This window comes from Thrips palmi, unplaced genomic scaffold, assembly GCF_012932325.1.
Source record: "Thrips palmi isolate BJ-2018 unplaced genomic scaffold, TpBJ-2018v1 HiC_scaffold_18, whole genome shotgun sequence".
Lineage (NCBI taxonomy): Eukaryota > Metazoa > Arthropoda > Insecta > Thysanoptera > Thripidae > Thrips > Thrips palmi.
In genome coordinates, this window is record NW_023144627.1 from 5,791,020 (window position 1) to 5,805,200 (window position 14,181).

The window sequence follows — 14,181 nt, forward strand, 5'->3', positions numbered from 1 at the left end:
TCTCTCTTCCCTCTCTCTCTCCTCCCCTCTCCCTCTCTTCCTCTCTCCTCTCTCCTTCTCTCTTCTCTCTCTCTCTCTCTCCCCTCCTCTCTCTCTCTCTCTCTCTCTCCTCTTTTTTCCTCTCTCCCCCTTTCCCCCCCACGACGCCGCCGTCGCCTCCGGCCCTCTGTTACCTGCCCGGCCGTGCCGTGCGGCACTTCCCCGGAGCACGCCCTCACTGCCACCTTTCTTCTCCTGCACCCCTCCCCCTCCCCTTCCCCCCTCCCCCTTCTTCCCGTGGCAGCAGCTCCGTTGTGATTTTTGCGATGAGAAATTTCTACCTCTCGCGCGCGCTGGGAGCGACTCGAGCGGCGGCGGCGCCGGGAAGGAGAGGGAGGGGGTGGGGGTGTTGTGGCGGAGAGAGAAGGTTGAAAACAAAACAAAAAAAAATATGAAAGGTGCCCCGGCAGGAAAGAGGTGGAAGATTGGACAGGGGGGAGGCGGCGAAGAACAAAACGAACAATTTATAGAGATCCTCCGAAATTGAGTTAAAGGGCGGCACCCACGACGGGGGAGGGGAGGGGGGGGGGGGGGGGGGAGGGATCACAGAGACCGACAGGGAAGGAAAGGCGGAGGGGAGACTTGAGGTATTCTCAGTGACGCCGCCACGCCGCACCACGCCACGCCACGCCACTGCAAAGGTGCGGCCGCACCGCCCCGCCGCGCGTTTCCATGCCTTTTCATGAACTCATCACAAAAACCTTGAATAAATTGTTAGCGAGCCGCGCCGCTAACAGCGAGTTGAGTCGAGTCTAGCGCGGTCTGCCTGCGCGCCGGCAGACTCATTCCGAGAGTCGTCGCTCTGTCTCTCTCGCACCCACGCGGCACGCCCCGCGAGTGCGAGAGAGACAGACACGACTCTCGGAATCAGTCTGCTGGGCCAGGGCGGGGGCGGGCCGGCACACCGCACACCACCAGCCGCTTGGGACCGGCAGAGCAGTTCAGCCTTTCAACTTGCCTGCTCGGCAGGCCTAGGCCCAGGCAGCGCCGGCCTGGTCACGTGCGCTAGCTGACCGGCCGGCCCACAGTGGGCCAGAAGACCGGTGGAGGCGGCCAAAAACTCTAGACGCGTTTTGAGCTCCAGAGTCACTAAATGGGACTCGAACCGAACGTGTGACCCTACCGATGGATTGCTCTCCGAACGAGGAATCCATTAGTGGGTTCACACGCTCGGTTCGAGTCCCATTTAGCGACTCTGGAGCTCAAAACGCGTCTAGAGTTTTGGCCGCCTCCGCCGGTCTTCTGGCCCAGTGTGCCCGGGTTCGAACCCTCGCCCCGCCCACCCCTTCTTTCCCATCTTCTCAGACTGCCGAGCAATTCAGAAGTCGCTTCGTCGCTCCCTTACGGAGAGCCCCATGAGTGCGAGAGAGACAGAGCGACGAAGCGACTCTTTTGAATCGCTCGGTGCTGCCTTCCATACCCCGAGCTCGCCTTCCTCATTGCTGAGACAGTTGCACAAGACACGGCGCTGGCTATACTCCGCGCGCGAGAGACGCCACCCCTTCAATCCGCTTGGCGCGGAGTATCGCCGGGCGCCGGTCCGTCGCTACCCCGCTCGCGAGAGCCTCTCCGGAACCTGGCTCCCGGCGCGCGCCTTAGGAACCCGTGATACTGCCCCGCGGACACGGCAGCTCGCCGGGACTGCCTACCCGGCAGGCGGCATGGCGCCTTACAGTGGCGGGGTAGGCAATCCGCGCGGCACGCCTGTCCGACGGGACAGCATCGCGGAGTCCCAAGGCGTTCCACTGTGGGAGGCGGCCTGAATTCTAGACGCGTTTTGAGCTCCAGAGTCGCTCAATCGGACTCGAACCGAACGTGTGACCCCACCAATGGATTGCTCTTTGAACGAGTAATCCATTGGTGGGGTCACACGTTCGGTTCGAGTCCTGTTTAGCGACTCTGGAGCTCAAAACGCGTCTTTGGCCGCCTCCACCGGTCTTCTGGCTCACTGTGCGCCGTGCGGCCCCCGCGTTGTGATGTAGTGAAGTGAGGCGTGATTGTGTCCTAACCTAACCTCTTCTGCTTGCAGTTCCAGCGTCCGGACGAGCCCGAGTGCTCCGAGGTGTGCCAGTGCCACCCGGGCGACTCGCTGTCCTGCAATACAGTGTGCGTGGCGCGGACGCCGTGCCGCACGGAGTACGCCTTCTACAACCACGCGTCGCCCGCCTACCAGGCCTACCGCGGCCGCTGCCTCTGCTACTCCGGCCGCTTCATCTGCATGCGCCCGGCGCCAGGTGAGCCAACCTAACCTGTGGGCCGTGGACAAGGCGCACAGTGGGCCAGAAGACCGGCGCATGCGGCCGAAACTCCAGACGCGTTTTGAGCTCCAGAGTCACTAAACAGGACTCGAACCAAACGTGTGACCCTACCAATGGTTTCCTCCTGCGAAGAGCAATCCATTGGTGGGGTCACACGTTCGGTTCGACTCCCATTTAGTGACGTTGGAACTCAAAACACGTCCGGGATTTTTGACCGCCTCCACCGCTCTTCTGGCCCACTGTGCTGTGCAGCCTCAGCCACCCAACAGGCAACTTCTGGAGAGCTAAAGCCCAGACGCCAGACAGTGCCCAGTGGGCAGGCTGAGGTTCGCGATCATTTCCACACTAGTGCTTGATGGGATTTTTCTGATACCTTTTTCTTGCCAACACTGCCGTCGCTGACTGTCGCTGACCGCTGCTCTGTTGCGTTGCAGACTCGTACTCGCTGCCGGAGGGCGTGTTCCTGTTCGTGGGCTACTCGGAGCGCGAGGAGGCGCTGCTGCAGGAGCTGTCCAACCTGACGGTGGCCGACGTGGCGGCCACGCTGCAGGAGCATATGCGCACGGCGCAGGCGGCGCGCGCGGAGCACAACGTGCAGGCCTCGGAGAAGGGCGAGGCGGTGGAGGACGGGCACGGCCACGGCGAGGTGCTGTGCTCGCTGCTGATGCACAACGTGACGCGCGAGAACCTCATCCTGGTGGCCAAGCTGGTGCAGGTGAACGTGAGCGAGGAGCTGAGCGCCGCCGAGGCGCTGCGCCGCGAGAAGGAGGAGTGCGTGGGGCCGCTGCACGACATCGTCGAGAAGATCAACTCGCGGCACCCCGACTTCCACTCGCACCTGCTGCTGTCCATCCTCAAGCTGGGGCTCGTCGAGGTGCGGGTCCCGGACAGGACGGCGTCGTCCTCGGCGGCGGCCCTGGGTACGCCCCTGCCTCTGCTGGCGTCCGTGCTGGCCGCGTGCGTCGTGGCGCGCTTCTCGTCCTTGTGGTCGCTAACCCGCCGGTAGTGCGCACGCGGCACGCGGCTCGCCCTGGGCACGCCCTTGGTACGCCCTGGGTAGACCCTTGGTAGGCCCGGGGCACGCCCTGGGTGCGCCCTGGGTACGCCCTGGGTACGCCTTGGGTACGCCTTGGGTACGCCTCAGGCACGCCCTGGGTACGCCCTGGGTAGACCGTGGGTACGCCCTGGGTAGACCGTGGGTACGCCCTGGGTACGCCTTGGGTACGCCCTGGGTACGCCTTGGGTACGCCCTGGGTACGCCCTGGGTACGCCCTGGGTACGCCCTGGGTACGCCCTGGGTACGCCCTGGGTACGCCCCTGGTAGACCCTGGTAGACCCTGGGTACGCCCTGGGCACGCCCTGGGTAGGCCCTGGGTACGCCCTGGGCACGCCCTGGGTAGGCCCTGGGTACGCCCTGGGCACGCCCTGGGTAGGCCCTGGGTACGCCCTGGGCACGCCCTGGGTAGGCCCTGGGTACGCCCTGGGCACGCCCTGGGTAGGCCCTGGGTAGGCCCTGGGCACGCCCTGGGTAGGCCCTGGGTACGCCCTGGGCACGCCCCGGGTAGGCCCTGGGTACGCCTTGGGCACCCCGTGCCGGCCGCCGCCGCCACGCCACGCGGCCCGCGTCGCGCTCCGGACGAGGATCGGGCCTCGGCGCTTCGGCTGGCCCACTGTCGCCGACAGACACGGCCTCGGCCGCTCCGTGCTTCTCGTTTTGTTTAGTTGTAGCGTCGCTCCTTTCGTTTGGTTGCGGTGCCGTCGCGCCGTCGCGGTGCGGGAGCTGCAGGCAGCCTTCGCCCAGACCGCGGCGCCACCTCCAACTTCCATGTCGAATTCGATCTCAGCTTCTAGTCGACTCTGTCGAGCCATTAGTGTGCCCTCTCGAGCGGGCCTCTTCGGACAGCGGGCACGGTGGGGTGGAACTCACGGCCAGCGTCGCCGGCGAGCGAGCGCGCCTTGTGTTGCACAATTTGGATGAGTAACTATTGTGATACTTCCGGCTGCGATCAGCAGTGCCGGTGTAATTGTAATGCCATGTAATTGTTGTAAAGTAATTGCGTTGTAAGGAAGCACGGTGAGAGGGGCGGGGACTCCCTTGGACTCCCCCTGGACTTCCCCCGCCCCAGCCTGGCTCCGACTACACTGTCGGACCGGGTCGAAACGAAAACATATCAGTTCCATTTCTTTCGAATGGAGCCTAGCGCATTTTTTGCACGGTGTATAGGACGATGAGGTCGACGAGGTTTTACGTGAGACCGAAATAGTGCAAGATATCATTTTCTAGTAATTTTTAACAAAGTTATGAATGCATTGTACAAAGAGATATCACTTGAATAGAAGTACTTCCATTGTTAAACATATCATTTTTTTTTTCGTAAGAAAAGAAACAGTCCAATTTGTTAATTCTTCTAGAGTTTTACTCGCTAAATTCTTTGACTGGTTTTTAAATCAATTCGAGGGTGAAATGGAATTTTAATGAAAAGTGGAAAAGTGGAGGGAGCATGTTTGTTACTGTCCCGATTTGCAATTATCTACTCCCTTTTGCTATGTTCAATGCCCTCTTTACACCACCCTCTGAACTTGAAATATGTGAAAATGATTTAGTGTGTAAGAAATCTTTCAATGCTGAGAGGGATTCTGTAGATATAATTGTATGAAGCGTTTTTGCCAACGCCATCTTAACTTTATAAATTCTGAAAAATGTGCTGTAGACTGTTTTTACCCTATAGGGTTAAATGTTATAGATCATCTGTTAGAAGTAATCACCGATACATATCAAGTGAACATATCAATGTGGGTGGCATGTCTGTTAGATGGCCTTTGTGATTAGGGCTGAATGTGTATATCTTTTGCTATAGTAAGTATGTACTGTACAACACATATATTTTGATTATGTACCTAGTTGTTACTTGTGTGGAGGAAGGGACAAGGAATCATGTTTTGATTAGTTTGTTCACATACTTTTACCATTGCAAACAGCAGTATGATATTTATCTCCCTGTAAGTAAGTACATAGCATTATGGTTTCAGCTACACTGTTAACTGACATGGTGGGTCACTGTCTTTTCTCACTTCAGATCTCAGTTTATTTACCCGAATTCTTACATTCACTTCTTTATTTTATACCTACCAAACTTAATTAATTTTAACTTGTGACCTTTCTTTGACCAAAAAAGAAACATCATGTGTCCTTCCTTAGCACTCTATCTATGTTATCTTGCTCAATATTTCTGATGTTCTCATTCCCAGATTGCAAGGGTTTGTGCCATGTGCACTGTGCACATAATGCAGACAATGACCATTCTTACTGGTTCATTAAATACACAGGGGTATGACAAGTAATGCCATATCAAATATCAGGACATTACATATCACCTCTAGAGATGTAAGCAGAGTAGATTTAAGGGCCTCACAAAGTGCCACTGTAAAGTATCGAAAATTATTTGTGTCTTCTTTGCATACTGAAAGGATGAAGCTTTCGAAAGTGTACTATTGCGAGTATTATTTCCATGTCTTTGCTGTGCTTTTGTTTTAATTTTTTCTTTTTTTTTGTTTGTGTTTTGAAAATGGTCAGGTGTTTTCCTTTTTTTATGTGACTTAAATAGTTGCATGTATCATGGACTAACCAAACAACATATCAAAACGTGATAGTCAATTTGGCTTCAAATACTGTAACTCGCGTAAAAGAAAATGTGAAGGTATCCTGGCAGAAATCTCTACCAGAGATTATTAAACATTAGGAGTGAGACAGAAGTTTCAAGTTTATCGAATATTATGTGAGAGTTTAATCAGTAAGTTAGAAAATATTGTGTTACTTTTATTCAATGTTTACTTTTGTTAACTCTCTATTATAGTCCAAAATAGTTTTTGGGTTGGATGATTATTTTCAACTTGTTTTTCTCAGCAGCCAACTGAAACCTGAATACCATCATCATTTACATTGTATTCCAATGGAGAAAGCATTAATAACAATAGATTAAGCATCTTGTTTCAAGTATTTCTAAATGCAAAATTGTCAAATTTTGATGCAACTCCCTTTGTAGTGTAATTAGATACGCTATTACTTACAAAGTACCTTGTTAGTATCCCCTTGTGACAATGCCAACAATGATGGTAATCATTATTTTAGTTTAGATTTTTTTTTAAGTGCAAAAATGATGCTGGGAAGATTTTAGTTTGCATTTGAGAACACAGGATTTGCAAATGCAGTCTAGAAAAATATGCATGACTATGATGAGATGCTGTTAGAAGTAGCGAAACGCTGCCCCCTAGCAATGATTCTACATTTAAGTCGGATTCACAGGTAAACCTTCCATGTCCTTTAAGATTGTTTTCCGTATATTTGTTACTTTAAAAACTCTGCTATGATTATATCAAATTAGGTTTTAACCTGGGTGTACTTTCAACTTGCGCAAAATTTTATGGAAATTAATTTTATTTTATAAATGTGACATTCATAAAAAATGTTTGGAAAAGCCTAAGTGCTGAGTAGGCTTCTGATGGACCAATTACTGATGGTAAAAGGATGTTTTACTAAAGGCTGACATATGTGTGCGAATGTTAAGAAAGTATCTACCATGCAGTGCTTACAAAAGTTTCAGTGATTTGATATTCTCGTGACTGTCACATATACAATATGAGTTAAAAGCTATAAAGCACTCACATGGTGTACAATGTAACATCACGGCAATGTAACGCCGAATTGGCAACCAAAAGTTTTTAAAAATCATCTTGGGATTTTGAAGTAACGTTGCTTTCAATTTGTTTTCCTTGGACGGTGACATTGTTTAACAATCAATTTCAATGTACCCCTCCTCCCCCATTTTTGTTTCAATTTCTTTAGTGAGTTGGTACACGAAACCTAGAAGAGTAAACACTGTTTTAGGAGAAAGGCAGCTATTCATCTAGTCATATCTGGACCTAGTTTTATAACTGTCTGCCTATCACACCACTTGCTACAAATTTGGAAATCAAGGGATTTCTGCTCCAATCTTGTCATCTTGTTAAATTGATTCAGCTGCTGAAAAAAAATCCTTTAATTTCTGGACTTTCTTTACTCGTTGGTTCATACGTTTTAAACGTTTTAAAATTCCCTGTGATTCCGAGTTCCTTCCAGTCACCTGCTCATAATGCAACCTTCGCACATCACCTAACTCAATGTAAATAAATCATGTACAGTGTTTAAAGAAATCAAATATGTATTGAATGTTGGAGGAATAAAAGAGAATTGCACGTTGAAGAGAGTAATTATTTTGGACCTGCACTCCACACACTCCAGTCGTTAGGGAGTGCTCCAGCACAACAAATTCGCCCAAATTCGAGTATGTTATGCTGGGGCACTCCCTCGTGGCTCCTGACACTATTTCGAGGACTATTTGGGCCCTAAACAGTCTCTTTCTGGCGAAAACCTGGGTAGCTTGCGCCGGATAGGTATAGGCAACCCACCGTCCACAGCTTCTTCAACTCATCCAGCGTCCCGGAAAAAGTCATTTTCACGCCAAATAAAATGCGTTACGGGCCATTGGGCACCGGTTATCTGTTTCTTAGACCCATTATACATCATGGATTTTTACCGTTTTGGGTCGAACCTCCAAATTCGAGTATGTTGTGCTGGGGCACTCCCTCGTAGCTGCTGACACTGTTTTGAGGACCATATGGGCCCTGAACAGCCTTTTTCTGGCGAAAAACTGGAAGTACTTGAGCCTGCGCCGCATAGGTAGGCAACCCACCGTCCACAGCGCACCAGAACTCAACTGGGGTCGCGGGAAAAGTCATTTTTGGACCAAAATAAATGTGCAAGAGGCCATTGGGCATCGGGCATCTGTTTCTTAGACCCATGAGAAGGTTCCATATGAAATTCAGACAAATCGGAGGTGATCGACCATTGTCGTCGAAAAAATGTTAAGGCTATATGGACCAAACCTCCCAATTCACCCAAATTCGAGTGTGTTGTGCTGGAGCACTCCCTCAAGAGTACTGACACTATTCCGAGTGCCATTTTCGCCCTACACGACCTTTTTCTGGCAAAATACGGGAATGCACTGAACATGCGCCGGATGGGTAGGCAACCCATTACACTCCTATGACTGGCGTCTCCTTTCTCATATTCCATTTAGTTTTGTTAGTTTTTTGCTGTTGTTGGCTTGTTGTTGCCTAACGTGGCCGGTGTAAGGTATGAGTTTGTAAAAGAAGGAAGTAGAAATAAGAACACAGGTATGAGTTTCATTGCATTCATGAAACAATGGCATTTTATTGACAAGAAGGTACTTCAGCACTGCGCATGGTCAATGACAAAAACTACTGAAAATGATAAAAAGTGTTTCCGTAACTAATAACAGGTGCACATATGAGGGTTTGGCAGTTGGACAAAGACAGTTAATGTACACTTCAAAAATATATAACTTATTATTTACACTAAACACGCTTTTTACAACTTAAAACTACCACCACTTTTTCAACATAATATTTGCAACAATACTGAGGTGGATATAACTGAAACAAATTGATAGACAATCCAGGAACTTACATTACAACAATATTTAAAAATCACTTGAACAATTCATAACAATCAATATTTCTCAAATTCCCGTAATATTTTTAGTTTCAGTGGCATGGCAACTGTCTGGTAGAAGGGTGTTCCACAGTTGGTACTTTCAACCTTAAAATTTTCTCTCATTTAAGTTTTAATTAATTTCTCAAAAATATTTGTTTGGATTTGATTACAAGAATTCAAATGAGACTTGATTTCGCACGATGACTTTGTCTGGAGTTCCCATGCCACAGAGATTGAAGCTTTTTCTCGGTTTGAGGGGCCTCGTCCACACAGCAGCCTGTCGGTGTACCCACACGAACGTCTGTGGAGTCCTGTAAGACTCGTCTTTTGGTTTTATTCTGGTTCCTGGATGACTCCCCTGAGTTGAAAACTATAATGAACACGAAGACACCAATGGCCGACTAGTAAGGTGAGTGCGACCGCCAGGCATCGAGCGCTTTTTAAATACTATTTCAAGTCCTTCACGATGGACAACATTCCGCCTACAGCTAAAACTTATCTCGAAAACGACAGCAAAATGGATCGCATCAACGTCGGAGCCGAGGTGGTTTCAAGACAAATTTTCTCCCGCTCTTTATATAATTACATTTTGTACTTGTTTTGGTTGGTGCTGTCCAAATCTCCGAATGAAGTGAATGCACGACACGTCACCGCGTCTGCGCGATACGGGAAGGAGTACGCAGATTAGCGGCGGTGTGGTGCAGTAGGGTACACGGCAAACTTTTACAGGCCGTCTCAATAAGTTAAACAGTTGAATAGCGGAAGGGCCTTCTTTAGCGACTCCAAGGCGGGTGCGAAATGGGGACAAGGTAGGGAGGCACAACTTATCTAGCTGAGCATTGGCATGCAATTATCTGCAATAAAACTAACATCACTTTACAGGAATGTTTTGTAAACATTACATTAATCTCTGTGTAACAAAGTTGCCCGCAGGTCACCATGGTCACCCATGTGCTCGTGGGCTCGATGTTAGATCAAAATAGTAACAATAATAATAACAGTAAGTGTTCCCAACAAGCTCCTCGGTGCGTTTGAAAGTCCGAAAGCAGACGGAAGTCAGACCGGCTAACATCCGTGTCAGTGGGACATGGGCCCTGAGCGTCTCATGTCACCGAGACGAGTCAAACTACTCTACAAACTGAACGAAGCAATTTCCTCCTGAAGGCACAACACTTTCCCGCATTTGAAATGAACCCTCTCCCTTCACACTGATGACTAGTATTATCGTAAGTCGGTCGCTATTCGGTGCAGGCTTCAAGCCATGTCACAGAACAGCCACCAGCTTATATTGCTTTATATGGGCCAGGGCCACCGGGGTGAAACATTGTTACATTTTGGTGTTCCAGACTCCTTAGACTATGTTCACTTCTTTTTCCAATACCTTAGATGTGAATGGTTGGGCAAAGAATACAAATTTATTTTTCCCCCTTGTTTCTTTGTTGTTGTTGCTGTTGACTTTTTTCACCGAAGTAAGGAGAGCTACTCACGCCTCTGTCGAGCTTACTTCACAACTTCGTAAAACATAGTTTGCCAAGGGGGGGAAATAAAATTGGAGAATTTGGTAACTTTGCAACCGACACAGCACGGGGTTGGAGTGAGATTCGGAGCATGTTGCCGGGTGTCTGGTCCCTGGGCTACTCCTGGGCAAACACCAGGGCCTCGCCCGAACAACAGACTCCTTTGTTCCGTCAACCCTTGAAGGTAGCGCGCCGACGAAGTCCCGGACATCCAACGCGCCCCGGGCACGACGGCGTCCTGGACGACGACGCGGACGTGCACTGGTCCAGCAGGGCGACGGCGCGAGCGGGGACTGGGCCGCCGCAAGGTCCACAATCACTCTCACTCGCACACTGGAGTCCGTCACGCCCCCAGGTCCATGCCGCCCGTCAGGCAGTCCTCCACCGAGATGTCGTCGGGGTCACTGACGCCGTCCGGCGACGACAAGTGTGCCGACAGCATGGGGTCGCCCGTCACGGGGTGGTCGTCCTCCATCAGGTCGTCCAGCTGCGCCGAGCTCAGCGTCGCGGCCTCCGTCACCACGTCGGGCATCTGCGAGTCGAACATGAGAAATTACCGACCGAAAAATCACAATACGTTTGTACTCTCAGATAAGGACTAAAACCGTTGCACAGTGGGAGGCGGCCAAAACTCTAGACGCGTTTTGAGCTCCAGAGTCGCCTAAATGGAACTCGAACCGAAAGTGTGACCCCACCAATGGATTGCTCTCCGAACGAGGACTCCATTGGCGGGGACGCACGTTCGGTTCTAGTCCCATTCAGCGACTCAGGAGCTCAGAACGCGTCCAGAGTTTTGGCCGCCTCCACCGGTCTTCTGGCCCATTGCGCGTTAAGGCCAGCCGCTGGGATGCCCACCTTGTGTAAATGTGACGTTTCGTGGAGGTAGTTCGGCGTCGAGTTTTGCCAGCTGAAGTCACTGTACTGCAGGCCGTGGCTCCTCGCGAGTCCCTCCAGTTCCTGCGCGCAAGCAGACAAACATGTCTAAAAACGGGTGGCAAAATATTTGACTACTTTATCAGTTGTCTATATCCAGAGCGGCTGCGACATGCCCAAACAGTCGCATTCAAACAATCCTCGCGTAACTTACCTGGACGCGGAGGGCTAGTCGCCGGTTCTGGCTCTCGAGGACCTTCTGGCGAGCCTCTGACTGCTTGAGGCGTTGTACCTCCAGCTTGAGGACCTTGATGTAGTCCACCGAGGACTTGAGTATCGTGCCCTTGTTGGGCCTCAGGTCACGCACCACCTCGTAGTAGCTGCAGGCACAGAGGGATACTTTAGTTCATCTGGCCCACGGTGCACCAGTGTCGAAAGGGTTGCCAACCTCAGCCTGCCCGATAGGCAATATCTTGGCGTCGCTGTCGAGAAGTTGCCTCGTAAGCAGGCTGAGGCTGGCAACGCACAGCGGGCAAGAAGACCGGTGGAGGCGGCCAAAATCCCGGACGCGTTTCGAGCTCCAGAGTCGCGCAATAGGACTCGAACCGAACGTGTGACCCCACCAATCGATTGCTCTCCGAACGGAGACTCCATTGGTGGGGTCGCACGTTCGGTTCAAGTCCTGTTTAGCGACTCTGGAGCACAAAACGCGTCTAGAGTTTTAGCCGCCTCACCGGTCTTCTGGCCCACTGTGCAACGCTGTTCATACTGATGCGAAGTGGGAAAATTTGCGTCCTTGTGGAGCAACTGGCCCAATGTGTTAAAAACCCATTTTTGTAGTGGGGCGTACTTACGGGTCATTGGTCCTCGGCAGGAGGGTCCCTAACTCCTTGATGCGGTCGTTGATGTTAAACCTCCGCCGGCGTTCAACTGTGGAAGCACACAAAAACGGAAACATTGAACACACGAGGACACGGGACGGACCAGGCACGGATCCAGTGGGGAGACAAAAGGACAACAGCCCCCACCCCCTCCCCCTCCCCCCTTCTCCCAGGGCCAGATACACTGAAAAACCAAACGGGGTCTAGACCACACCAACGGGTGTGGTCAAATGGGTGCCATTTTGACCACATCTGTTGGTGTGGTCTAGACCACGTTTGGTGCGAAACACCACACCAAACGTGGCCCAACGTGGTCTAGAGCGAGGGGGTATGCGCTCTCTGAACCTGTGTACCGACTATTACGCTATTACGCTCTATTACGCCACAAATTAATCGGAATTTAGCTAAAAACGGCCTAAAACACACCAAAATTGATAAAATTTTGACTATTTCGGCTATTACGCGACTATTACGCGACTATTACGCGTATTATTACGCGTGCTATTACAGACAGAGTGAACCGACTATTACGCGAGTGCATACCCCCTCGGTCTAGAGCACATCAAACGTGGCCAAACGTGGTCTACACCACACCAACTGATGTGGTCAAAATGGCACCCATTTGATCACGCCAGTGGTGTGGTCTAGACCACGCTTGGTTTATCAGCGTAGCCGCGTAAAAGGTGGGCAAAAGCAACACTTTGGCCCTCTCGGCCCTGGATCCGCCTCCGGGACCGACAGTCCCTCCAGCCCTACACTGCAAGTTTAAGGCCGGAGCAGTGCAGCAGTGCGCCTCCCGGAAACGCCAGTCATATTCGGACAGGCAAATTGCGGGCCGGGCGCGCATCGCCAAAGCGACCAAAGTATGTCAACTATTTTACGGCGTACCGCGGCGGAGGGACTGCCGGCAGTGCCCGGCAGTGCCACGGTGCCGAAACCGCGTCCAAGGCCGATAGAAAATAAACAGAAACCGCGTGCCAACGCGCCGACGCGCCAAAGCAGCGCGCGATTTCTCATAGGTTCTCTGCGCGGCGGGCAAGGGCGGCAGCAAGCGCAGCACAGTGGGCCAGAAGACTGGTGGAGGCGGACAAAACTCCAGACGCGTTTTGAGCTCCAGAGTCGCTAAATGGGTCTCCGAACGAGCAATCCATTGGTGGGGTCACACACAGTAAAAAAAGAGTCGCTGTTTTGGTGGTCGTTCTATATCCAATCTCACCGAAACGGGCACCCCCACAAACCCGGCGACGGTCCGTCACCAAAACGGTGACCTGCGTCACCAGGTGGTGTTCCGCCAGAGAGGTTAGGATGAACACAACAACTGTTTTTGAGCTGTCTGTGCATATTTGTGCGTACCCGCCGGCAATGTTACGCTTTGATGAGTCACGCGAATGATTACTGACAGCCCCTGACTTGTTTAGTGTCCTATTTCACATTAATACGACGATTAAAAGCCGCTGGCGGGAGGGTGACTGCAGTGCTGTTCTGGTGAGGTGGCTGCTCCGGAACGGACCGAGCGCCACCGAAACTAGACCGAGCGTCGCCGAAACGAACAGAGGGCCGCCAGAACAGTTTGAGGGTGTCGCTGTTCTTGTAATATTCTCGTTTTGGCGCCCAGACGTCACCGAATCGGCGAATCTTTTTTTACTGTGCACGTTCGGTTCGAGTCCCATTTACCGACTCTGGAGGTCAAAACGCGTCTAGAGCTTTGGCCACCTCCACCGGTCTTCTGACTCACTGTGCGCAGCAAGGTAGCGAACAAGGCAATCCGGTGTTTGAACCCGAGCTAATTTTGAACACCCCACCCCCTCCGTCTTTCTCGCGCCGCCCCTGCCACGACGGGCATTGGCAGCCAAGCGCATTACCTGCGTCGCGTGGACATCTTGGTGGACATACACTGGAAAGAGATTCTCTCTTTCTGAAAGAAATTGGCTAGTTTTAACTTGGATAAAATCATCACGCCAGAGCTTCAGTGAAAAATCCCAGTTCAAACTCTGTTAAAAGTGGATAAGAATTTCTCAGAACATCCGCTTGATTTTGCTTTTACACAAAACACGACTTGG

At 51.4% G+C, this 14,181-nt stretch overlaps 2 protein-coding genes across 4 annotated transcripts in view; one reads left to right on the forward strand and one right to left on the reverse strand.

Annotated features, from left to right (window-relative positions):
• Positions 1–2,053: 2,053 nt before the first annotated feature.
• On the forward strand, positions 2,054–3,599 carry LOC117644647 (the record flags this gene model as incomplete). Its single annotated transcript, XM_034384257.1, has 2 exons — positions 2,054–2,273; positions 2,732–3,599. Coding segments are annotated over 2 exons (792 nt in total), but the record flags the coding sequence as incomplete, so codon positions are not given.
• A 4,914-nt stretch (positions 3,600–8,513) lies between these two features.
• LOC117644568 (microphthalmia-associated transcription factor) overlaps positions 8,514–14,181 on the reverse strand; it is a 31,783-nt gene continuing 26,115 nt past the window's right edge. For all 3 annotated transcript variants that reach the window (XM_034384126.1, XM_034384125.1, XM_034384128.1), the window contains 4 exons: positions 12,095–12,170; positions 11,455–11,620; positions 11,223–11,324; positions 8,514–10,899 (listed from right to left, as the gene is read on the reverse strand). In XM_034384126.1, the coding sequence (XP_034240017.1) occupies positions 10,711–10,899; positions 11,223–11,324; positions 11,455–11,620; positions 12,095–12,170 (533 nt within the window). In that variant the 3' untranslated portion in view covers positions 8,514–10,710. The remainder of the gene's footprint in view (positions 10,900–11,222; positions 11,325–11,454; positions 11,621–12,094; positions 12,171–14,181) is intronic.